At 33.6% G+C, this 26,406-nt stretch overlaps 1 protein-coding gene across 1 annotated transcript; it reads left to right on the top strand.

The window, feature by feature from the left end:
• The first annotated feature begins 68 nt into the window (after positions 1-68).
• On the top strand, positions 69-25,399 carry LOC129754579 (sensory neuron membrane protein 1-like). Its single transcript, XM_055750717.1, has 7 exons — positions 69-476; positions 13,454-13,611; positions 13,678-14,077; positions 14,137-14,433; positions 24,224-24,427; positions 24,489-24,667; positions 24,726-25,399. The coding sequence occupies exons 1-7, from the start codon at positions 357-359 to the stop codon at positions 25,036-25,038; spliced, it is 1,671 nt and encodes a 556-aa protein (XP_055606692.1). The 5' UTR covers positions 69-356; the 3' UTR covers positions 25,039-25,399.
• Positions 25,400-26,406: the final 1,007 nt, after the last annotated feature.

Here is a 26,406-nt window from a genome sequence, read left to right as displayed (position 1 = left end):
AATACTCGGAAGATGATGAAAAAAAAATCATTTCAATGTCAGCGTTCAGCCGCAAACGATTAGGGATTTTAAATCAAAGCATCGCGCCAGTTATTAGTTTGTTTTGAGAAGTCGGGTTGGTCAAACGTTTTCCGAAGTTTGCTAACAACATAGAATTATCTTCCGGTGAAATCGAAAGTCATGTTCTCGGTGCAATGAATAGTTTCTCTTCGAGTGATAACAGTGAATTTGCATTTATTTTGTGCGTGGTGTTTCAATTATGAAACATAATTCATAACACGAGAAGTGCTTGATAATTTGAAAGTGATTCAATATTTTGGAAATATTGTTGTGGAGTAGTTGAAAAATAAATCATTATGAAGTGGGAAGAATTCAATTACAAAAAGATTGGAATCATCAGCGCTTCAACGCTCGTTGGAGGATTGGTGTTTAGTTTTGGGATATTTCCGCAAATTTTGCGATACATGGTGAAACAGGTAAATTTGTTGTTTGAAGAAATCTAACCCAATTAAAGTATTTCTTTTTCAATATTGAATAGTCACACCTTTGAAAAAAAGTCCGGATATTCTATAAGACAATATATATCTATTCCTAGCAAAATTCAATTCAGGGTGGCCACTCAATTTTAATTTTTGATTTCCGGCATTTTTTTTCGCATGATCTCACGAATTCCTAAATACCTAAAAACAGAACAATCAGTCACAAAAGTTGTATATAAAGATTTTGACGTTAACGAGGGATTTATTTATAACTTTCTAATTAAACTAAAAAGTCATAGCAAATTTAAGAAGGTTTCAATTTTTTGAAAATTTCTTTGTGACAGGACCTAATTCTTTGCATTTACATATCTCGCTAGTGAAAAAACAAATTAAAAAAACACGATTTTAAAAAGCAAAATTAAAATGAAAAAAAATCTCAAAAATTGCCCAAACTTAACAGAAATGATATCGTTTTGAGTTATTTATGGGAATTTTCGAAGGTAGTGATTAGAAAAAAAAATTAAAAGATGAGAAAAAAATTGGAGAAAATAAGTAATTTAGCATCTGAAAATTATTGTTTTTTTTTTTAAAAAAAGGCGTTTGAAAAAAAGTGGAAAGATTTTGTTTATTCTACCCTGTACAGTATGAAAATGATAAAAAAGTGTATAACAATACAACTCATTTTCATTTCCTAAATGGTACCGTCAAACGGGGCATCACGCAACAGCGGGGTTGGATTCGACATTTATGTATATGACACCACACTGAATCAACTGAATCAATTTTTGACTTTATGTATTCCAATGATTTCAAAATGATGATGACATAATATCTCGCATCTTTAGCTAGTTTTTAAGGTTTTTTATTTTTATATAAAATTTCAAAAAATCGAGCAATAAATGTATATATTTCAACATTTTTCGAAGCCGTAAAAAACTTTACCCAGTATGACGGATTGGCTTGATAATATTACCTACAAACTTTTTACTGGTTGCCTCATGCTATACCAACACTGTTGGTGTAAAAATATTTTTCGAACAATCACTCAATTTTTTAAATATTTTTTTTTAATAATTCAGTTAGGTGTCTGGGGTAAGATGCAACATAATGCAAATCAAAGAAACAACTTGTAAATCTCGTTTCCATGTGCTGGATTATGAGTGTTTTGCATCACGCGTTTGTAAACATTGAAATTTCATTCATCTAAATATTTATTTTTATGATTTCAGCTTGTAGAATTTTTCATAGCATTTTTTAACCCCTTAATGTATGCAGTATCCTTAGTTTCAGAAAAAAATGGAAGAAAATTAGTTTTTACAGACCAAAAAATTACTGCAATACAAATATTAAAAAAATATATAAATTTTCATACGTGTTCATAGGATTTTTCGTTAAAAACAAAGTTTGTTGCTAGTTACCCCATTTTCTAAGGAGGGTGAAAATCGCATGTTTTTAGAAAATTAAAAATAACTAATGAAACCAATTTTTTTTTTCAATTACGCCAATTTGATGTCCCATCATCCTTAAAACTATTGATACATATGGGGTAGGATTAAGTGTAAACATAAGTTTTTTAGAAGCCATTGCACAGTGGTGCTGAACATCAATCTAGCTGTACAAAATTAATAGCGCCCAGGGATGAAGAGATAGACATTTGATGTCTTCAGCAACATTGTTCAATTTTACATGGAGCATATTCTAGTATCAAAATTTTTGCTGAGGGGTCCACCGATAGCGAGATAAAAATGCTAACTTTTTTATTCTTGAAATTAGGGCTTTGATGTCTTCGACAAAGTTGTTTATCTGATCAAAATACATAAGTTTGTTGAATATGTCAAAGTCCTATCACATCACTCTCAGGAATTACAGTCAAAGTAAAAAAAGTCATTTGAAAAAACAGTTTTTTGAACCTGACACGTTGTAGGTTGGATAAAATGGTTTGCTGTATTTGGAACAAAGTTGACACATGCCACGATCTACAATTGTCTCATAGATTATGGTGGGTTTAGAAGTTGCCGAGGCCCTATAGAACGCATTTAGTGTATTTTATTGGCAATTTTTGAAGGCTCGTCCATCGAAAAGTGCACATTTTCGCAACACCCCCTTTTTTGTGATTATTTTTGATGATAAGCTGAACCATTTCCATTTGAATTTAGCAGGGAAATCGATGGAAATAGTAGAGATTTGAATGATTGAAAATACACTTTTTATATGAAAATTACCTATTTTACTTATAGGAAAAATGTTGATAACATTTAATTCATTAAAAAAGTGTTGCAAAAAAAAATTTATGTCTTTTAATAAAACTTTTTATATTGGAATATGCTCCATTGGACCGCTGCAAGCTTTGTATGAAAATTTCAAATTTTTAACTTTTTACACCTCCCATAACTTTTTTTGGTTGTTTTTGCTGCCAAAAATAGCAATAAAAATTTTGGAAGTGATCCATCCAATCCTGAATTAGCGCAACAAGTTATAATTTTATATGGAAATTTGTATGGGAAATCAAAAATTTTCATTCAAAAATCGCCAGAGCTGTACTGAAAGTTTCAAAAAATATAACTTTGAATGAAAAATGTTCCTTGATTCTTGCAGTACAATTCATGTGAACAAAGCACAAACCCAACTTTTACCCCAGGAAAGATATTCGAGGTTACACAAAATTTTTGTTTTCTAAATTATTATTTTAAATTTAAGCGTTTTTGAATGCTTGTTTGAAAGCTGGGAAACCGTAGGATGAGTATAAAAAATCTCAAAAAACTGCTTTGCATAGCCAGGGAATTTATTGATTTGTATTACATTTTCAAAAACATTTCATGAAATTATTAAAATCTCTAGCAAGCAAAGTCTGCTATTTTTAAATACTTTTCAATTGATTCAGATTTTTTAATTTGAAACGGTAATAGCTTTTTTCATGAAATTTTTATCTGCTTATCATGTTAGCAAAAAATGAAGCTTAAGAATAGTCAAAACTAAAAATCAAAGACCGATTTCATTTCAAGCTTATTTGATTTTTCTGGATGATTTAATGTGGAAAAATTTCTTCTCCCATACAAATTTCCATACAAAATTGAAACGCGTTGCGCTAACTCAGGAATCAACCAAATCATCTCAAATTTTAGACTGATGCTTGGTGACCCAAAAGGCATCGAAAAAACATATGGGAGCTAAAAGTCATTTTTTGCAGCAGTCTAATGCTCCATGTAAAATTGAACAATGTTGCTGAAGACATCAAATGTCTATCTCTTCATCCCTTGGCGCTATTAATTTCGTACAGCTAGATTGACGTTCTGCACCACTGTGCATTGAAGTTGAAAATTGTTGCATGTTGCCCCAGTTGACGGTATATTTCGTTAAATTGATTCAAAATAGTTGCAACAAAGTATATTTAAATTTCAAATAAGTTAATTTTGGAACCGTGGTTTATTTCAAAATTTCGTTTGAATGTATTTTATAAACTTCGTAAAACCGTATGCTTTCCAAGAATATAGATTGATTTTTAGGACGAGAATTCATTTCGAAATCGTTTTTGAGTTCACCGTGTGTATTAAGGTAAAAAATTAGATGACCTGTTCTCGTTGATTTTATCTAGTCAAACACAATGATACCAAAATTTGCAGTTCTTTTTTCTTGAAATTTCATCTGAAAATATTTTCTCAGTTTTTTTAACAGTCGAAATCGGACCAGATCGAATTAAACAACATCAGCATTTTTTGTTGTTGAAAAACTTCATTATAATGTAAAGGTGAGCAACCTTTTGAACCCACGGGCCAATTTAAATTTGAAATCTTTTAGGCGGGCCGCACTTAAAATGACTTTTTTTCAATAATTAGCAGAGCTTCACGTAATTTCTTAGAACGACAAATTTTTTGCCAAAACTAAATCTGAAAAAGGGAATTCACGTGTTTAAAAACAGAAATTCAACACGTCTATTTTAATGCCCAATATCGAAAAGGTACATTACTACATCTTTGTCAATTTTTAATTCTCTCAATTTTTCAGTAGTATTTTTTGGCGAACATTCATTCTTACAACATTCTTGTTTAAACCTATGGTACTATTTGTCATCGGCTCCAGTGATAGCTAAGAGTGAAAATAATATATATTCAAGTAAATCGCCGTCCTCTTTAGTGTTTGTCGTTGAATCGCTAATTGACTTTCCGTTTTATTTCCACAAGTAAAACTTGTAATCAAAGCATAATTTTTTTCCTACAAACGGTAAAAACCCTACCTGTTTTTTAAATTGAAGTTCTGTATTGGATCATTACATTGAGATGTTGATCAAGGTTGTTGAAATAACAGAAAAATGTTCAATTTCACATATTTTTAAACAAATATCTTCAAAATTACATTCTTGATTCTAGATTTTTTATCCAGATTTTTATAAATTTTAATCTTTGTAGATATCATTGGGATAGGATTTCTAAAGGTATGGTATGACTTTGGTAATGTGGAATGCAAATTATATGTGAAATAACTCAATTTATCGATGTTTGTTATAAATTTTCAGTCAAATTTCTGAAGAACCATCATAGATAATCGTCAAAGACCTTTTGGGTCGAATCACAGAATTTCAGATATCTATTGATATCTATCAAGAACTAATAATGGGGCTCATTCTGCGACTCGAGTGACGTGACTTACGAAATTTCATATCGTTTTTCTGGCTCAAATAGCCTCTCTAGCCTCGAAGTTTTCGATCGGTTGAGCTGTTATTGGCCTTCAGAGCTCATCGATACACATATTTCTTTTCTGAAGCATTTTCCGGAGTCAGGAAGAAGACGTGAAATTTCGTGAGTCACTTCACTCGAGTCGCACAAAAAGCCCCAATTTTTGTCGGTAACTTTGATGCCGGCAGATTCATGTTGATAAAAAATCTAAATCGTTCACCCAAGCTTATTCATAAAACTTTCTTAATTTCCGTCAATATTTAGAATTAAGAAATATTTCTCAAGGTTTTGGTTAAAGTTTTTTTTTGTTAGTATTCAAATGCTAGCAGATCAAGCCTTTTTGCCGAATTAGATAGAATTATTTTTAAAAAATTATCTGCTGAGCATATTTTTTCACATACACTGCCGGCCAAAAGTTTGGGATCACCCACTAAAAAACATGCAAATTTTGATCGTTCCTATCTCAGCCGTCTTAGGTCATATTGAAAATCTTCTGATCTTATTTGAAAGATAATGAGCAATATCTATCTCGGAGGTATTTTGCCCAAATATAATGTTTTAGTTTTCAACTTAAAACTTAACCTAAACTTATAACATTTTCAAAAAATCGCACTCAATATTCAAAGCCGATCATCTCAGGATAGGGTGGACCAAATCTCAAAATTGGAGTGGGATTAGAATTCCTGTTCTTTACTTCTCAAAACACAATCAAAAAAATTTGAGAAAAAATTCAAGAATGTATTTTTAATTAATAAAATAGACACTTGAGTTATCGTCCAAAAGTTTGGGATCACCTCTTTGTATGGCGAGTTTGGGATCATTCTTATAAAAACATGCAAATTTATTTTACTCATATCTTTCTCATCTAACATCGTATTGCAGATCTGAAGGGTTCATTTGGAAGCTAAGGAATTGTTGTTTTTTAATAAATTCATTCAAAAATTATATTTTGAAGTGATAACCATAAAAAAGTCACCTAAAATTAATTGTTTTTTTGAAAGTTCCCGGATTTTTTTTATAGTTCTCACCTTAAAATATAATTTTTGAATGAATTTATTAAAAAACAACAATTCCTTAACTTCCAAATGAACCCTTCAGATCTGCAATACGATGTTAGATGAGAAAGATATGAATAAAATAAATTTGCATGTTTTTATAAGAATGATCCCAAACTCACCATACAAAGGGGTGATCCCAAACTTTTGGACGATAACTCAAGTGTCTATTTTATAAATTAAAAATACATTCTTGATTTTTTTCTCAAATTTTTTTGATTGTGTTTTGAGAAGTAAAGAATAGGGATTCTAATGCCACTCAAATTTTGAGGTTTGGTCCACCCTATCCCGAGATGATCGGCTTTGAATATTGAGTGCGATTTTTTGAAAATGTTATAACTTTAGGTTAAGTTTTAAGTTCAAAACTAAAACATTATATTTGGGCAAAATACCTCCGAGATAGCTATTGCTCATTATCTTTCAAATGAGATCAGAAGATTTTCAATATGTCCTAAGACGGCTGAGATATGAACGATCAAAATTTGCATATTTTTAAGTGGGTGATCCCAAACTTTTGGCCGGCAGTGTATATGAAATTATATTTTAGCTTGAAATGAATATAACTTCACTAACGCACTTCGAAATTCCTTTGATCATGAGTAGCTTCCGATATTTGGCTGCTCTTCCGACTCACTTTAATGGATTTTGCTTTTCAAAGTGTTAGGAGTTAAATAATTAAGACAAATGTATCCTGAATAAAAAGTACTCCAAAATTACGTTACGCCAATAGACCGCCTTGAACAGAACATAATAAACATAAAATGCCAGAAAAAAGTTTACAATCTGAATGATTGTGAGGCAAATGCCGATAAGTGCATATTTGATCAAATCATATAAATTTTCCTTAAAATCCATTGTAGAGAAAAGTTAAGGCATTAAAATTTGAAAAAAGCTTCGCGGGCCGCACAAAAGGGTCTCGCGGGCCACAATAACCATACAATAGACAAAGTTGAATAATTTTAAGGATTAGAATCACTAGTTTCTAGCCGCAGAAAATTATTTCCGTCAGTCAGTCAGATTATTTCGGTCTAGTAAATGAGATTCGAAATATTTTGTTTCAAAATTTTCGCATGTAGATGGCGCTCAGATCCAACTGGTCAAATCCTACCAAACATATGTTGACAGTTTACTATAGGTTCAAAATGTTTAATTCTTACATAAATGTATTATTAAAAGATCCAACGATTGAAAAAATCTCTTCAAAGTAGACGGCGAATCTCCGTCTTCACTCCATATGCATATATCGATATATCATCGTTGTTCCAATTTTTAATTTAAGTTAAATTTCAATAATTTAAATTTTATGCTCAATTATTTGATTTTCGGATTTTTGGCTAAGGCATTCTGTAACTTACACAAAAATTTAGATACAAGTGAAATGGAAGTTGACAAACTACATATTGCTACCAGCTATTTCTCAGGAAACTGGACTGAATACATAATTCTATCATTTTTTAGTTGTTAAAAGTTTTGAGTTTAATTTTTAAAAACATGGTTTGGTTGTTAGTTTCAAATTTTTAAAATTTTGTTTGTTCATTAGACCGCTGCAAAAGACTTATTGCTCCCATATGTTTTTTCGATGCCTTTTGAGTCACCAGTTTTTGGGCATCAGTGTAATATTTGAGATGATTTGGTTGATTCCTGAGTTAGCGCAACGCGTTTCAATTTTATATGGAAATTTTTACGGAAGAAGAAATTGTTGCACATTAAATCATCCAGAAACTTCATATAAGCGTCAAAAGTAGTAGGTCTTTGATTTTCGGTTTTGACTTTTCTGAAGCTTCATTTTTTTCTGACACGACTAACAGCTAAGCATTTCTTGAAAAAAGTTATAATCATTTCAAAATAGAAAATCTGGATCCATTGAAAAGTATTTGAAAATAGCGAATTTTGCTTGCTAGAGCTGTTAATGATAGGATGAAATGTTTTTGCAAAGGTTATATAAATCAATAAATTCTCTGGCAATGCAAAGTAGTTTTCGAGATTTTTTATTTTCATCCTACAGTTACACAGCTTGCGAATAAGCAGTAAAAAAAAGGAAAAAATAAAAAAAAATTTGAAAAATATTTTTTTTATAACAATGAATAACTTTTCTGGGGAATAAGTTGATTTTGCATTGTTCACATGAATAGTACTGCAAGAATCAAGGAATATTTTTCATCAAAAGTTAAATTTTTTTGGAACTCTTAGTACATCTCTGGCGATTTTAGAATGAAAAATTATGTTTTCCCAAATCTCCATACAAAATTAAAACTCGTTGCGCTAATTCAGGACTGGATGGATCGCTTCCAAAATTTTTATTGCTATTTCTGGCAGCAAAAACAATAAAAAAAAGTTATGGGAGGTGTAAAAATTTAAGAATTTGAAATTTCCATACAAAGCTTGCAGCGGCCTAGTGGCCACTATGCGCTTATCTCCCCTATCGGTAAATTTTTTTATTCTAACGTATCAAAGGCAAATTTTTTTTAATTTTTACAAATTTAAAGTAGTAAAGTAAAGTACCTACTAATGTTAAGTACTGTTTACAAAAAAGGAATTTTTTTGGACATTGAAAAATAGTGAGAAATCGTGAGTCTCCATATTCAAATTGATCAAATTACATGCAAAGTTTTTGAGTTGACACAAAACTGTTATTTCATAATTCATGTTGTTGTTTGAAAGTAATTTCAGGTGAGGAAATAAAAAAGGGAGTTGTGTATGATCGAATAATTTCAATTATCAGGCTCCCGAACGTATTGGAAAAATTTCTTAGGGAAGAAGCAGGCTATATGCGCTAATTTATCGGAATACTGGTTTTATCAAATATATCATCGAATATTTGTACAAGAACCATAAGCACGTGAGCAGGCATCTGTTTTCTATACATTGAAGAATGTTTTTTGTTGAAATCTCCTTCAGTTTTCGAAATAACGATTTTATTATCTGTTGTTTAAAATGCCGAACCACAAACCGTGCAAGCTGAATGTGCCTATTTATGTTTTTAGCAAAATTTTTGTTTTTCTTTCAATATTTCCCTATAATTTCATTAAAAATGCTACAAACTTATATCTTTCATACCAAAAAGCTAAAGTTTCAAGAAAAAATCTATGTCTTTTATAATTTCATGGAATAAAACAAAAGTTAGGGTTGTCATATTATGGAGGCAATTCATCCATATGAAAAACTTAATCAAATCAGTTTTAAGACCTTAAATTCTCTCTAAGGATGTTAATAAGAACTTAGAATCGAAGCTTGAATGAAAAAATCATATATATATATATTCTATTAAAGCTGTTATTTCAGATAAGAGGCATTTTACAAACATGAGGGGGCTATACAAAAATACTTTCTTATTCCACTTTCTTATCTAAATACTCTCAGGTTTTTTTTTACGCGGTATTTTGTCCCGCGTAAAAAAAAACCCGCGTAAAAAAAACCGCGTTAATTCGAAAATCCGCGTAAAAAAAAAACGCGTTAATTCGGAAATCCGCGTAAAAAAAACCGCGTTAATTCGAAAATCCGCGTAAAAAAAAACCTCGTTAATTCAAAAATCCGCGTAAAAAAACCCCGAATTTCGAAAATCCACGTAAAAAAACCATTTTAATTAAAAAATTCGAGCAAAAAAGCACGTTACTAAAAAAATGCGAAAGAACCATGATTATTTAAAAATTTGCGTATAATTTTTAAGATAATAAACAAAATCATTTAGATCGTCTGATGTCTCATGTCTCAGGTCTCATGTCTCATGTCTCATGTCTCAGGTCTCATGTCTCAGGTCTCATGTTTCATGTCTCTGGTCTCATGTCTCATGTCTCAGGTCTCATATCTTAGGTCTCATGTCTCATGTCTCAGGTCTCATATCTCAGGTCTCATGTCTCATGTCTTTTGTCTCAGGTCTCATGTCTTAGGTCTCATGTCTCATGTCTCAGGTCTCATGTCTCAGGTCTCATGTCTCAGGTTTCATGTCTCATGTCTCAGGTCTCAGGTCTCAGGTCTCATGTCTCATGTCTCATGTCTCAGGTCTCATGTCTTAGGTCTAAAGTCTCATGTCTCATGTCTCAGGTCTCAGGTCTCATGTCTCATGTCTCATGTCTCATATCTCAGGTCTCATGTCTCATGTCTCATGTCTCAAGTCTCAGGTCTCATGTCTCATGTCTCAGGTCTCATGTCTCAGGTCTCATGTCTCAGGTTTCATATCTCATGTCTCAGGTCTCAGGTCTCAGGTCTCATGTCTCATGTCTCATGTCTCAGGTCTCATGTCTTAGGTCTCAAGTCTCATGTCTCATGTCTCATGTCTCAGGTCTCAGGTCTCATGTCTCATGTCTCATGTCTCATGTCTCATATCTCAGGTCTCATGTCTCATGTCTCATGTCTCAAGTCTCAGGTCTCATGTCTCATGTCTCAGGTCTCATGTCTCAGGTCTCATGTCTCATGTCTCAGGTCTCATGTCTCAGGTCTCATATCTCAGGTCTCATGTCTCATGTCTCAGGTCTCAGGTCTCATGTCTCATGTCTCATGTCTCAGGTCTCAGGTCTCAGGTCTCAAGTCTCAGGTCTCAGGACTCAGATATCATGTATCACGTTCTTAGTCTCAGAGCTAAGATTTTCCCAACTACAAAAAGATTCTAAGTGTTTTCCTTTGAAAAAGTCTTAGAATATTTTCTCTCAAAAACCGCGTTAATTCGAAAATCCGCGTAAAAAAAACCGCGTTAATTCGAAAATCCGCGTAAAAAAAGCCGCGTAAAAAAAAACCGTGTAAAAAAAACCGCGTAAAAAAAAACCTCAGTGTAATCCAAATTTTTTATTTGAGCTGCTTTTAAAAGTCTAAATATTACATAAAAATATCAAAACCTTGTATGAATGTAATTGTTTTTCGGCATATCAGTTTTTATTTTCTTAAAACGATGCTTTGATTGGTCCTACGTTTCGTTGCTCATTAGCATCTTCCTCAGGGAGTGCTATGAAATTTATTGATATTAATATTTCTTAATTATGTGTGTTAATCTATTCTTCTACTTACAATGATACATTCCGCGTGAAATTTCTGTGCTTATGTGAAGCTTACTGTCCACTTTTCTCTTCTCTAATCGTCTCTGCGTTTTTAAACTTACTGTGGAGTACATATAAATATAATTAATTGGTTTCAAACTACACTATTTTATAGAATACACACTTTTGGATTTTGGTATGGTTTTTCGCGATCGAACTTTTAAAGCGGTGTAATTTTGAAAATAGCTACTAATATGGTTACCAGCCTGTGAATTAAGTTTTTCTCTGTATTTTTGGTTTTTGAGAGAGTTGAAGATGGATGAATAGGTTGCGCTGTGTTTGGTGATGTCAGTTCTATAGTTGATTGTGTTAGGTGTGTTATATAAGTGACAAATTTCTAAGAATTTTAGACTTCGGTAGTTAAGGGTACTATCTAGTATGTCAACATTTTCAAGATCGAAGAAGTGTCCGGAGTTGATACAATGGTCTATTAGAGCTGTTGTGTTATGTTTTGGTTTATCTTCTTAAGGTGTACTTTGCAGTGCTCAAAACTGTTGACATGCTTGGATGAAAGTGAAATAATTTTCCTTTCAATGTCTACGTTTCACGTTTCCATCATTGCGCCCAATCAATCAAAATAACAATCTGTGACTGACTGTTGAAAAAACGTCACTTAAATTTTTTACTCGTGAATGTGAACTTTTGAAAAACTCAGTTATCTTAATTCGGAGATCATGATAGAGTTGAAATTGCAAACACACATGATTTTTTTTAGGATTTTAACGCCTGGGCGTTTTGATCTCCTACAAACATTGCATGACGGGGATCTCCATTAATTTTCTTCCAGGTCTATTAGGAAAGTATTAAGCCGCCTAATTAAAATCATCGTTTTTAGAGGCATTTTTTCATTCAGACACGCCTAACCGTGCTGAGGAAGGGTAGAAACGTTAAATTGATTTCGCACACGTCCAGATGGCATTGCTACGAGTCCGGAAGAAAAAAATATTAGTTGTCTGGTAGTATAGAAAGTACAATAAGTACATCCTATCATAAAAAATTCAATTGACATGATTGAATGTTTGTTAACTGTCACGACTTTGTGTATTGAATGACTGTGGAGTGAATAACAAAAAAAAATGTATTCACTGTCATTATGAAGTTCGTCTATGCTAACATGATTTTATTTCATCGTCTTTCGAAGCACGTGGGGTAGAAATTTATTTTCTCTCATTCTCGCCCTACTGCGGTCAACGAATATGATTTCTTCGAGCTCTGGTACTTTGTATAATGGGTCCTATTTCGTTGGATGTTTTGAAGGAGCTTTTGTTTTTGTATTGGTCCATCATTTTCACGTTGCTCTTGTGACCAGCTATTCACTTCGAGAGTGTTTTTAGTAAGGCCAATCTATGTTGACGGGCATGGATCGTTACATTTTATTTTGTAGATAATACCTGCTTTTCACCTTTCAATTTTTGATCCTTAACCTGGCTATGAAAGTGACCTACGGTGATCGTCTGTCTTCCAGCTATCTTAACTTGAGGGTAGTCGGAGTTCAGACTTTTGATAAGTTTTTCGGTGAGGTGTGGAATGTATGGCTTGGAACGGTAGGCGTGGTGACGTTTGTGTGACTTATTGATAATTTATGGAAAATTTCTTTACCATGTCAATGAGCATGACAAAACTAAGACCATAAACATAGGAACATATTTTTGTTATGAACTTAAGATTTCCCACTAATGAAAATTGCGGATGTTTGTTTAATTATGTAAGTATATTTTTGAGCATTTTTGGTTGTGTTATAATTGCTTACTTAATTTGAATATCGAAAACCCCCCACGGATTTATTGAAAGATTGTCTTCTGAGTTTGTGATCATCACGTTCAATACAACGGGATTTGATTGATCGCTCATTTTCACCGTCGATCGATTCTTTCAACATTTTTTTTTAATTTCATAATCTTGAAATATTCGTACAAAAATGACATCACTCCCACCGATAAGACCGATAATCTAATTAACAAACATAACAAACGGTGATTTAATTCTTCACAACTATTTAATGTTCATTTAATTTTTGGTGATTCGATTGTCCTGTAGTAGTCATTTCACGGAAGTCGTCGGGCTTATTGTTCTTAGCATCTCAAAAAAAAAAAAAAGTACAGCGATTGTTTGTGATTTGACTTGAAAATCTAATTTGAATGTTATTTGGGCGTTTAAAAGTAATAATTACTTATTCTTTAATATTATAACCACTTGTCTTCAAACGTCAACATTTTTTCCAGCAAATGATGCTCAAGGATGGAACCCAGATGCGAGGCATGTTCGAGAAGATGCCCTTCCCGTTGGATTTCAAGATACACATCTTCAACGTTTCCAACCCGGAGGCAATCATGAAGGGCGGCAAGCCCAAGGTCCAAGAAATCGGACCTTACCATTTTGAGTAAATTCAGATGGTGTGTAGTTTGAAGAGATTTTCGTTTAACAAATTTCACCTCTAACGTTGCAGAGAATGGAAGGAAAGATTCGATCGGGAGGACAACCTAGAAGATGACACACTGACCTTCACATTGAGAAACACCTTCATCTTTCGACCGGATAAATCCGGGTCGTTAACCGGAGACGAAATGATCACCATTCCACATCCGATCATACTGGGATCACTCGTAATGGTCCAAAGAGAGCGTGAAGCGATGTTGCCATTGATCATTAAAGGGCTCAGTGTCATCTTTGAACCCTTCGAGAGTGGATTTTTCACGGTTCGGGTCATGGATCTGCTGTTCGATGGGATTATGATAGACTGCAGTAGTTCGGATTTTTCGGTGAAAGCCGTTTGTTCCGGACTCGAATCGGAAGGAATCATTGCGGTGCACAACGATACCCACTACTCGTTTTCTCTTTTCGGAACAGTAGTTTTTCAGCAATTTAACTTTGAGCACATTTTAGAAAATAAATTATATATTTCCAGCGCAACGCAACCGATGCCGGGCGATGGGTTGTGTATCGGGGTGTTAAGAATATTCGGGACCTCGGTAGGGTCATCAGCTACAATGATGAGCCGGAAATGGATACCTACTCGGGGGATGCCTGTAATATGATCAATGGAACGGACTCGACTATTTTTGCACCGTTTATGAGCAGGGAGGATTTGCTGTGGGCTTGGTCCCCGGATATTTGTCGTTCGATGGGTGCGAAATATGTGCGGAAGGCGAAATATGCCGGGCTACCGATGTCTTATTACACCGTGGGCTTCGGAGATTTGAAGGTAAGTAAGAACTGAAAATATGTAGTCTCAATATAATCTTGAAAAGCACTTTAGATACATTTCACTGGGACGTAGATTACCTGTTCCGGACTTTTTTGAAATGTTATCATTCTAGAGGTCATCCAATTGACATTAGAATGAAAAATTAGTAACATACGATAAAAAATTGAATTTCCTTTGAAATAAATATGAATTGGTAATGGTAAAAAAATAAGATGATTTTGCTTCGAACGATTGCTTTTGTGACGTGAATTCAGGCTAGAGTTTATCATTACTAACTTCTGTAAATATCATGTTTATTATCTGTTCTCTATGTGGAAGTAGAATTTCGGGAATTTGAAATATTGTGTATTCAGATCAGAAAAAACGCATATTGAAAAATATTTTTTTTAAAAACACCTACATTTCAAGATTCGTCAAAAAATATGGGTTTCGTATTTTCTAATAATGCAAAAATGTGTATAGTTATGGAAAGTTTTTAATCCCCCATCCAAAATTTGTCTGGAGTGACTGAAAAAATTTCGGCGGTGCAGTAGATCTATTAAAAACACGGGTTTTAAACTTCTTTTCAACCTTTTTGTGGCCATAGTTTAAAAAAAACATACAAATGACCAACATACTGCTTTTAACATCAGATTTCTTATGCACCAAGCGATATTTTTTGTGCAATTGGTTGCTGACCTACAGCTGATTTACGGAGCATGTTTCATCGATTTCATCAAAACCAGTGATTGTAGCTAAATATTGTCTGAGTATCATGTTTGAGTTACGTTGCAAGGTTTACAAAATTATAACTTGTATACAAATTGTTTAATTGGTATGGTTGAGAAACAAGTGCGATACAGCGATTGAAAGCTTAACATATTCAATTTAATTGATAACACTTAATAACACTTTAGATATCTAAAGGGACTTTTTATGTCGGGGCCTTCAGGGAGCGTTTCATGAACTCATGTGGGGTTCTAGAAGATTTTTTATTCAATATTTGGGTGTGTCTGATAAACAAGTTACAAGCCTCCAAACTTCCATAAGTATCATATTGACACTCAAATACGTTCAAATCTACATAATTCTGTCTATTGAAACATACAATTTTCCGTAAAAATAAGAAACGGTTATCAGGATGGATCTCAATAAATCAGGCACAGGTGAATCCAAAACATCTGCAATATATGTTCATGTACTGCTTGGTAGAATAAAAACATTTGTTTCAAACTTCTAAACGAATGCAAAATCATTCACTATTACAAACAAGTAAATTAATGAAAGCCCCGTCTATGTTGACTTTGAAAATAATCGCCTACATGCTCTGATTATTACAAACATATCCACATAATTCGCTACATCGTTCAAGTGTAGGGGAGAAGCGGGCTATATGCGCCTATTAAGCAGAATACTGATTTAATCAAATAGTCCATCGAATATGTGAACAAAAACAATATACACATGAGCAGACATCTGTTTTCTATATATTGGAGTAACTTTAATTTTTATGTTGAAATCTCCTTCAGTTTTTGAGAAATCGATTTTATTATAACTGTTGTCAAAATTGTCGAATCTCAAAACGTGCGGGCTAAATGCGCCTATTTATGTTTTAGGCAAAATTTCTGATTTATGGCAATATTTTAAAATAGTTTTATTGGAAATGTTAGAAACTGATAATTTTCATACTACAAAGTTAAAGTTTATAAAAATCTATTTGTTTTAGTATTTTATCAAATAAAACAAAAGTTAGGGTTGCCATATTAGGGAGGCATTTCATCCATAAGAAAAACTTTATGAAATCTGTTCTGAGATCTTCAATTCTCTCTAAAGGCGTTATTCAGAGCTTAAATTCGAAGCTTAAATGATAAAAACCATTTATTTATTTTATTTAACCTGTTATTTTGGGACAGCCAGGGCCGGATTAAGCCATCGGGGGATTATCAGTCATTATGAAACCCTCATTAAAGCTTAAATTTGTTTAACTTCTAAATTTCATAAGAATAAGAAACAAAAACCACCCAACTTTTTGTTTTGAGCTTATTTACGTATAATTTTTAAAAGTCAAAATATTACATCAAAAGGTATCAAAACCTTGTTTGAATTTTTAATTTTTTTCGAGTAGGATTTTATGCATAAAATTTATTCTTGCATTGTGTTCGAAGCGTATTACCCTCAAAATGCATTGATTAGATATGTTGTCTTGTCAGCCATTTCGTCAAATGGCCGTAGGGTCATTTAACCCGATAGGCCCATTTTGGAAACCTTTCCCCTACAATACAGTAAGTTGTGGATTCGTTTGGTTAAAGGATGCGTTTAATTTCACATTCGAATAGAAATCTTCCGGAAAGTTGCAAATTGTAGTACTCATGAAAAGGGTTTTCAACAACAATGCAATGCAAAAAATATAATCATTTTCCAAATATCAATGCACTTGGCACCTCTAGACACCCAAAAAAATCAAAACACGAACATCTGTGTATCGCTTTTCCACAGGGTGAATTTGTCGATATTAGTACCGGGAAATCGCGTTTATCTTGCGCCCTCCTGAAAAATCGATTCTGTTCTCCCATGGTTTGAGGTTAGGGCTGAGGCCTCCTGCTAAAGTGGAGTTCGTGTAGAACTGTCAATGTATCCTAATAGTGTTTCCGTAAGACGCTATTCTATTTCAAAATTTCTGGAAAATGGTTCATCCTGGGGAATGGTTCGTCTGGGGAAAAAAATCGGGCATATAGTCTGAGATACTGGCCCTCAGGCCCGTGCGAAGGGCCCGTCTATGGGGGGGAGGGGTTTCGAAATTCAAATTTAGCTATAAATAATAACAATACAAAAAAAAAACAATAAAAAAGGAAAGGAATTTCAAACACCGTTTCTCACTCATGATTACCTTAACCACTCAAACTAAAAAAATGGACTGAAAAAAACAAAATTTTCTAATTATATCACAATGGAAGTTTAAAATTTTCGGTAAGTCATTGACTATTTATTTCAAAATGATGTTCTTTATTCCGAACTAGAGATTTGTTTCAAAACAATTTCTAAGCAAATTTAAAATAATCGTTTTCAAAACACAGAGTTTCAAACAAATCTGAAGTCTCAAATAAATGTACAAAAAGTTAAAAAGTAACCATGATTAGTTGTGCACAGCAAAAAAAAGTAACGCTAGCCGATGTAATTTCTGGGATCGACGTATTATTCACGATTTTCGCTTCAATATTACATCAAAATGATGTTCCCAACGAGAACAGGTCATGTAGTGTAATATCAATAACTTCTATGTAATATTGCATCAAGTAGTCAATGTTATTATCAACTGACGTTCAAAATTTTATCAATATCAAAAACTATGAAACGGATTGCGGGGCTCAGGAGGATTTGTTCTGCTGGTAAGTACTATCAAAATTCTTAAAAAATCTTAGCAAAACCATATCTCCGAACTTATTCTCATATTTTTTTTGTTTTTAGGTTATTGGCCCAAATCGTTAATCCCAAACAGATTCGAAGGTTTTAAACATCTGGATATGAAGATAAGTATTTTGTTTTGTTCATCCTGCCTGTAATTTTTTTAAAAATTAAATCCTTACAGAAATTATCATTTTTGGTTTGCAAACACACGGAGTCGTTCATCCAAAGGACACGAATGGGAATCAAATGGAGCCTCAAGAGTATATATTTTCTGATGTGAGAAACGCTGACCAAAAACGTAATTCATTCTTCCATTGTCGTGCATGAGGCCGAAACTCGAGATTTGTTTTGAAGTCGATCATCGAAAAAAATCTAAGAACTAAGAAAGTTTCAAAGCATGAGGAAAAAGAGAAAAAAAATTAAATTTTATTCACCTTAATTTAAATTCTTTAATTTTCAACTGAAGACATGATACCAGAAAGAAGAAGAAGAAGAAAAAAAAAATCTGGGAACGTGTTTTTTCTGATGATTGAAATTCTGGGGCATTTTCCATTCTGGGTTAACGTTTCCGGGGAGGAAATGGAAAAATTTTATTAAAATTTTATGAAATGTGAAAAACACATTTTAACTAAGTAACAAGAATATGTTTCAGATTTGGTTATTGGCTATTTGCAGCAAAACTATTTGACATTCAGCGCTAACTAGTTTTCAGTTACGGAACTAACAAAAGGGTGATGATAGCTGTTTTTTTATATGGCGGTAAATACAAACTGGCCCTTATTCTGCGCCGCGCATGAGGTGACGATTGTCACCTCACCTCGAGTCACCGTGAGATTTGTCACCTTATTCCCGGAGTCGTTGTGGGTAAAGTGACAGAGGTTCACTCTAGGTGAGTGACCGAATGAACACGTCTGTCAAAATGGTAGAATTCTGCTGGTGTTGTTTGGATTTTGCTCTCGCTTCGGATTTTCCGAAGTAAGTTTTTAGAATTTCGGGTTAGAATTTCGGTTCGAAAATGGCCATCATCGGATGGTACGGTTACAGCAAGCTGCTTCAGGAAGAAAAACGGACGATTTGTGCGACGTAAGAGGAAATTTCGTTAATCAAAGCTGGGGCTTGTGATATAGCTCAGTTGACAAGTCTGTTGTCTCCTGAGCCGATGTCCGTGAGTTCGAGCCCAAGAGTAAACATCGAACACAGTTGTACCGGATAAGTTTTTCAATAACGATCCGCCAACTGTAACGTTGATAAAGTCGCGAATGCCATAAAAATGGTAAAACGACTGTAATCGAAAAAAAAAAAAAAAAAAAAAAAAAAAAAAAAAGTTAATCAAAGCTAAGTTCGGATCTGGGTCATATTGCCGGGGAAAAAAATCAGATGCCGACGGCTGCTGCTCCAAAAACCCAGCGCACAAAAAGGCGGTGTTTGTTAAACATTTCCAAAGGTTTATCAGGTATGTAAAATAATTTGTGTTTTGTACCTGAAACTGTTCGATCATCCAAGAGAAGTTAAGTTTTTTTTTTCGTTTTCAGTAATGGCGAATGCTGCCGGTTTATATATTTTCCTCAACTGAAGTTACCCCCGTGGCATGTCGGAAGTTGTTTCGCCTGCCAGATAGGAGATCATGGAATGCCGAGCATTTATCGAAATCGAAACCAACGAAATAGCAGCAGCAGCATCAGATTCAAACGACAAATTTCGGTCACATAAACCTAAATCCGGTTTCTTTGCATAGCATATTATTAAAAAGTGAAAATAAAATTAAAAGTACTATAATATTTGAATTCCAAAGTTTTCGTCATTTCATTGTTTTAACGGTTCGAAAAACAAACTTCAATTAAATCTGAATTTTAGATTTCATTAGAAGATCATACTTTCCATTCAGTATTCCAATCCAAATTACATATTTGAGATAGCAATGAAAAAGTTTCAATATATTTAAAAATCATATTTGCTAATAAATTTGCTTAATTTTATTTCCAAAACTATCATTCATTAGTATAATTAACCATTTAGAGCCTAACATTAGGATTTACATAAATTCTCGATTAAATTTCTATCTCGTCACCACCTGAAAAGGTACCGACAATTGTCACCTAAAATCGTCACCCGAATGCGACGATTCTCACCCACGGTGACTACGAGAATAGGGTAAGAACTCACAAAGTTCATCCGAAGTGACGTTCCTCACCTAAACCGACTGCTGGAATAGAGTGACTTGGGTGACTCTACTATCGTCACGTCACTCGAGGCGCAGAATAAGGGCCACTGTTTTCTAAATTTAAATTTGTCTGGTAACTGCCAATTTTCGGCCAGTAACAAGGATTGAATTAGGTAAGAAAATTTTCATGTAGTTACAATAAGTAGTAAAACTTTTTGCAGAAGCAAACCGAAATTTTCGTGGTTTTCTCAACTAAATTCTATTAGCTGATAGGAATAGATTTTTGGGAATGTTTTATACTTCTTAGAGGATTCTGTTCATCCAAATTAGAGTTCAAATTTCTTTCAAGCTATGTTAAATTTTACAGTTGCTGAAACCTTTTAGTTGCAAATGGACGTTTCAGCTCAATCTCCGACGAATGGAAAAATATTCCAGTGAAATACTTGTTTTCAAAACGATTTTCTCTATATTACGTTTACGAATCATCACATCATCATATAATTAAAAATTTAATTTTTCAGAATTTGTTCGCAATGAATGTTATTAAAAATATAAAACAAACTAGAAGCGACTCTAGAAAAGCTAATTTTGTACAACATCTTTTTTTGGATTTGGTGCTTTATATTTTATATAACTGTTGGATTCGATTTAACTGGCAACGATTTTTTTTAACTTGATATTTTTTTGGATATATTTATTCAGTGATATGTGGACAAGGATTCGGAATTTTATTTCTACAATTTTTTTTTAAAATTTTGGATTGAATTATTTTACTAAAGATCTACATCGCTTAGTCAAACTTTTAACATCTTAAACTCGTGTTTGTTATATTTATTTATTCCATGTTAATGGTGGTTTTTCAGGATGATCCTACTATAGATCTGTGATGCATCAAAATCGAAAGTGATATTCTTATCGAGTGATAATTCTAATATGATGCACTTTCTTCAATTTCGCCAATTGCCTTTCGGTGCTCCCCAATTTAGTTCCCCCTTTTGTCCACAAACTCAAACTTCTTTTTGCTCTTGTAATACAAATGCTTGTTATTGTTGCGTTTTATTTTTTGTACAGAAAACTTTTCAAGATTTGGCGCGGATCTAAAATGTTATCGAAAAATGTAAATCTTTTTCAACTAATAAACGTTGTAAATCTCTTACGAGTGATTCATCAATATCTTGCTTTTAAAAGTATGAAAGATTACGTTGTTCACTTTTTCTTACCTTATTCTGTAATCCAATCTTAATTTATTTTTTTTCTAAACACCGAAGTTTTGATATTTTGATCACCATTTTGATAGCAGGACCCTCTGAGCGTCGTTTAGAGCTGCAAATCGTCATTTTTTTTAATAAATCGGGAATTAATTAGGTATTAGAATTTCACACCAAATCTTAAATTTCTCCCAACGGTAAATCTAGACAATTTTCCTTAGTTGTGACGTTCTAGTGAGTGCTCATAAATTTTGCTCATTTTTAATGAAATATTATTCAAAAGTTTAGTTAGTTGAAATTTTTACTAGTTTGTTTTCTAAATTTCATATCCTTAACAAATTTGTTTTTGAAACGTTTTGAACGATTTGAGTGATGTCATAGAAGAAAAAAATAAAAATTGAAATGTGAATGTTTTGAAACTTATGTGTGGCACTTTAAACAGCAAATTATAAAGATCGTAATTACTTTTCTGGATATAAAATAATTTAGTATTTTGCATCTATATCATAATTTTGTTTCTCTTGTTCAGAATAGTTGTTTTATAAACTACCGAAGGCGTTCCCATAGGCTGGTCAAACCCTTACAAAAAAGTATTAAATCAGTTCTACAGTATTCTATCAAATCAAACTATTCGAATACACGGAAGTCAATGTTGATGTAAATTGTACCTCATTATTTAGATATTTTCATTGAAAACCTGGAAACATATACAATTGTTGAAAAATGTTCCTTCGGTATAATCGGATTCCCTATACCTAGGAAAGTATCAAAATGCTAGATGAATATTCAGCAGAATTTTTAATTTACCCCTGAATGTTTGCAACACCAAGCAAATTTTTGCCCGTTGATAATTTTAGATGTTATTGTTTTGACTGTTTTTCATCGATTATGCTTCTGAAATGAATGAAACCAAATAACTTTCCCAGTCAAAACGCTTGTTCTTTTCACATAGAACATCTAAATACCTAAATGCAAAATTTGTTATAAATCTTCCACAAAAAATCCACGTTTTACTCAATTTGGCTTTAAGTTACATACAGATACAGCAAGCTTTTTATATATTAGATTTGAAATATTCTGTGTACTGTTTTTATGAGGCCTCTAGAGCCAAATGCAATAAAAATAGAATGTTTGCCTTGTTCCCGCTTAATTTGAATTTCCCCCCGTTCCACTCCCTGTAGTGAATATAGGTAATGGATTATGATATATAAAACAAATATAGAATTGTATAGAAAAATATGTGATGATTTGTATCAGTTAAACAGATAAAAAAAATGAGAATCCAACTTCAAATTATCACATTATGAGAAAGAAGAGAAAAATGGTTGCCAACTTTGACAGTAAGAATGAAGGAAAAAGAGAGAGAGAGAGAGGTGAGAGAGAATATGCTGAAATGCGACAGGTACAAACTAGAAAAATTTGGTTAGAGAGATCAGTTTTGAAAAAGATAAAATGGAGAACGGAAGTTGACGGATTATCGTCCGAAATGTTCCGAGTTAGGAGTGATTACGAATGTTACGAGACTACAAATGGGTCGGTTACGACACTCCCCTCAATGCATAATAGGGAAAAAAAACTAAATAAAACGCGGAGAATTTCAATATCTTCCCTCCTCAGAAAAGAGATAGGCTTAATAGCGGCACGTTATCCAAACATACGGGAAAATTGTGCCTAATTCCCCTATATTTTTTGTAAACAACTCAGAAAATCACTGGTTTGGACCAGGCTTCCGAAAAGTACTGGCGAACGACAGTATTCTTGCGAATGTCGCACATGCACCTCGATGAAAGTTTCCCGAATATTTCTTCCCCGACAGTTTTCAAAGGAGCGGTCGTGCGATGTACAGCGATGGCTTATTTTACCTCATGCGAGAGTTTGTTCGTGGGTATGATTTTTTTTTAAGCTTCGTGACAGTTTTGGGAAAATCTTCGTGACAGTTTTCAATGCGTTGAATTTCGCATGACAGTACTACTCACTCCGTCCGACTGTAGCCGAGATTCGCTCGGGCTGAGTTGATTTCGAACGAACGTATTTTCTTTTTGCTTGAAGCTACTGCGGGTGGTGATCACCCCAATCACCCTCCCCAACCCTTTTCGTCTAACCTGCACCGGCACCACACATCGCGTTACGCCTCGGTCGTATGCTGCTGCTCGGTGTGAATATATGGCTCGTTCGATCTATTCGATCCGAGCAGCAGCGCATTCGATCGGGCATGGGTACGGTATGGGCACGACAGTCACCCGTGACAGTCCTGCAAAAACTGTCACGCCCTGCAGCCGACAGTTAGGCTGAAATTATTTTCGAAACAGGAGGCATGAAGGGATGAAAACCGAACTGTCGGTTGGGTTCGCTACAGCTTAAAGCACAACACTTTCGGCAACGCATGCTTTGAGCAGATTGTTCAGATACAGCCTAGGTTCTCGCACGTGTGCGATGTAGCCGAAGCATTACGATTCGTTACCGACGGTACAGCAGCGAACCGAGACAGTCTGTTTGGCAAGAAAAAAGCTGTCATAGCAAAGCTGTACTTTTCGGAAGCCTGGTTTGGACTTAACATTTTTGAACAAAAATAGACCTATCTTGTGTGATTTTTTCGGAGGAATCGAACGAATGCTATTTGAGCCACCGCACGCATCGATAAAATGAAGTTATAGCTGTTTTTACCCTGAATTTCCTTACATTATTCAAAAAGTTAAGCTATAATTTCATTTTCCAAAACGTGCGATGGCTGAAATAGACTTCGTTCAATTCTTTGGAAAATAAATCACAAAAGATAGGTCACATTTAGTTCAAAATTTTCAAGCCCGAACTTACCTTTTTCTTAATTATTAAATTATCATAAATCATATGGGAATGGAGGGTTAAATCAGCCATAACTCCATCTTGCGAAGCGTGTGGTGGCATAAACAACCTTCATTTGATTTCTCAGAAAAATTACACAAGATATGTCTATTTTTGTTCAAAATTTCTTTTTTTTCTCCATTGTGGATGAATCCTATTTCTTTCTACTTCATTTAACGGAATTGTTTTTCAGAACGAGCCGGATCTCCACTGCTTCTGCCGCAATCCTCCGGACGACTGCCCACCGAAGGGCACCATGGATTTGGCTCCTTGCATGGGGGGTCCCTTCCTGGGTTCGAAGCCCCATTTCTATGACAGTGATCCGGAGCTCCTTAACGCCGTCGAAGGACTCACCCCCAATGAGAAGGATCACGATATGTTCATCTACTTTGAGTTGGTAAGCTTCAACAAAACTTCTATAAATATTAAATTTTCAATTTTGTTTTCAAAATGTTTAGACTTCCGGAACTCCCGTCTCTGGTGTCAAACGGCTACAGTTTAATCTGGAAATCGAACCGGTTACCGATAACGAGCAGTTTGGATCGCTTCCGAACGTTGCCTTGCCATTTTTCTGGGTTGAGGAAGGAATTTCGCTCAACAAAACGTGGACTAACCAGCTGAAGTATCAACTATTTTTGTAAGTTTTTTTTTTAATTGAAAAATTAAAACTTTAATCATCTTTTAAACTTCTGAAGGGGCCTAAAATTCAATGCCTTCGTCAAGTGGTTTACGATCCTGTTGGGAATTGTTGGATCGGTGGGAGCTGGGCTGGTATTCCACAAGCAGTCGACCTCGGCAACGATCAACGTGATCCCGATAACGGTGGAAAGTGCCAAGAGTGACTCAACACGGCCGGCAGGACAGGACAACGACGGCTTCGAGGGAGACGAGGGAAATCTTCGGAACTCAATGGTCAGCATCAATAACAACAGGAATTTGCCACCGGTCATAAACCCGCTGGGTAACCCGTCCAAATTGCTTAAGGTTGATGATGGACAGCGGTATTGAAACCATAAATTTAACAAATGTGACCGAATCTGAACTCGTCAGTATATTTAAAGTTGAAACTGATTATTTACATGAAATTTGAGTCCAATCGAGAAATACCACCATGGGAATCTTACATCACGATATTTTGCACTTAATAGATTACTTTCGAGTACAATACCTTACAGCTTAAATCACAACAAATATTTTAGAAAATTCATAAAATAAAATAGAACTTAAGCTTGTTAGTAAGGTTGTTGAATAATTAGAATTAACGAAACGCCACTGTTAACAAAAATCACCTCTTGTGGTAACTTTATTAGTACAAAACTAAATAAATGTATAAAACGCTTATAAATAGCAAATCATAAAGGAATAAAGTATGATGAACAAAAAAAAATTTTTGTTTCTACACAATGTGACAAAAAATGACAAAAATGACAAAAATGACAAAAATGACAAAAATGACAGAAATGTTATTCACACCAGAAGACTCTCCAATCATGGCAATATTAAACTATGCTTTTTTTCAGTGCAGTACATATTATTAGACTACTCAAAGGCGCTTTCTCTGGGCACTGTTCGTCGATTTTCGATAAAAAGCTGGCTGTCAATTTGTGTTTGGAACGTTTTAAGTTTGAACTGTTTAGAATCAGTTAAAACTGATTACAATCATAATATTTAAAATATCAAGATAGATAAAATATAAGAATTACCATCATTTGCCATTGAACTTTATCCAAAAAGTAACCTTTATATGATTATTCTGATAATCTTACAGCGTGGTCAAATGTTTTGAACTTTTCGTATACAAAATTCAATTTAAGATTGACAATTTTGTCAAATTTTACAATAATGAAATTTTTTAAATTTTTTAAAATTTTGACAATTTTGACAATTTTGACAATTTTGACAATTTTGACAATTTCGACAATTTTGACAATTTTACAGTTTTAACAATTTTGACAATTTTGACAATTTTGACAATTTTGACAACTTTGAGAATTTTGAGATTTTTTACAGTTTTAAGAACTTTGATAATTTTGACAATTTTGACAATTTTGACAGTTTTGACAATTTTGACAATTTTGACAATTTTGACAATTTTGAAAATTTTGACAATTTTGACAATTTTGACAATTTTGAAAATATTGAAAATTTGGACAATTTTGACAATTTTGACATTTTTGACAATTTGACAATTTTGACAATTTTGACAATTTTGACAATTTTGACAATTTTGACAATTTTGACAATTTTGACAATTTTGACAATTTTGACAATTTTGACAATTTTGACAATTTTGACAATTTTTACGATTTCTACAATTTTGACAATTTTGACAATTTTGACAATTTTGACAATTTTGACAATTTTGACAATTTGACA

This window comes from Uranotaenia lowii, chromosome 3, assembly GCF_029784155.1.
Source record: "Uranotaenia lowii strain MFRU-FL chromosome 3, ASM2978415v1, whole genome shotgun sequence".
NCBI classification, from domain to species: Eukaryota; Metazoa; Arthropoda; class Insecta; order Diptera; family Culicidae; genus Uranotaenia; species Uranotaenia lowii.
This window is presented reverse-complemented; position numbering and strand designations above follow the sequence as displayed.

Coding starts and splice junctions, on each gene's coding strand:
- LOC129754579 (XM_055750717.1), top strand. CDS start 357: ATGAAGTGGGAAGAATTCAATTACAAAAAGATTGGAATCATCAGCGCT. Junction 477..13,453: donor TGCGATACATGGTGAAACAG/GTAAATTTGTTG, acceptor CATTTTTTCCAG/CAAATGATGCTCAAGGATGG. Junction 14,434..24,223: donor TGGGCTTCGGAGATTTGAAG/GTAAGTAAGAAC, acceptor ATTGTTTTTCAG/AACGAGCCGGATCTCCACTG.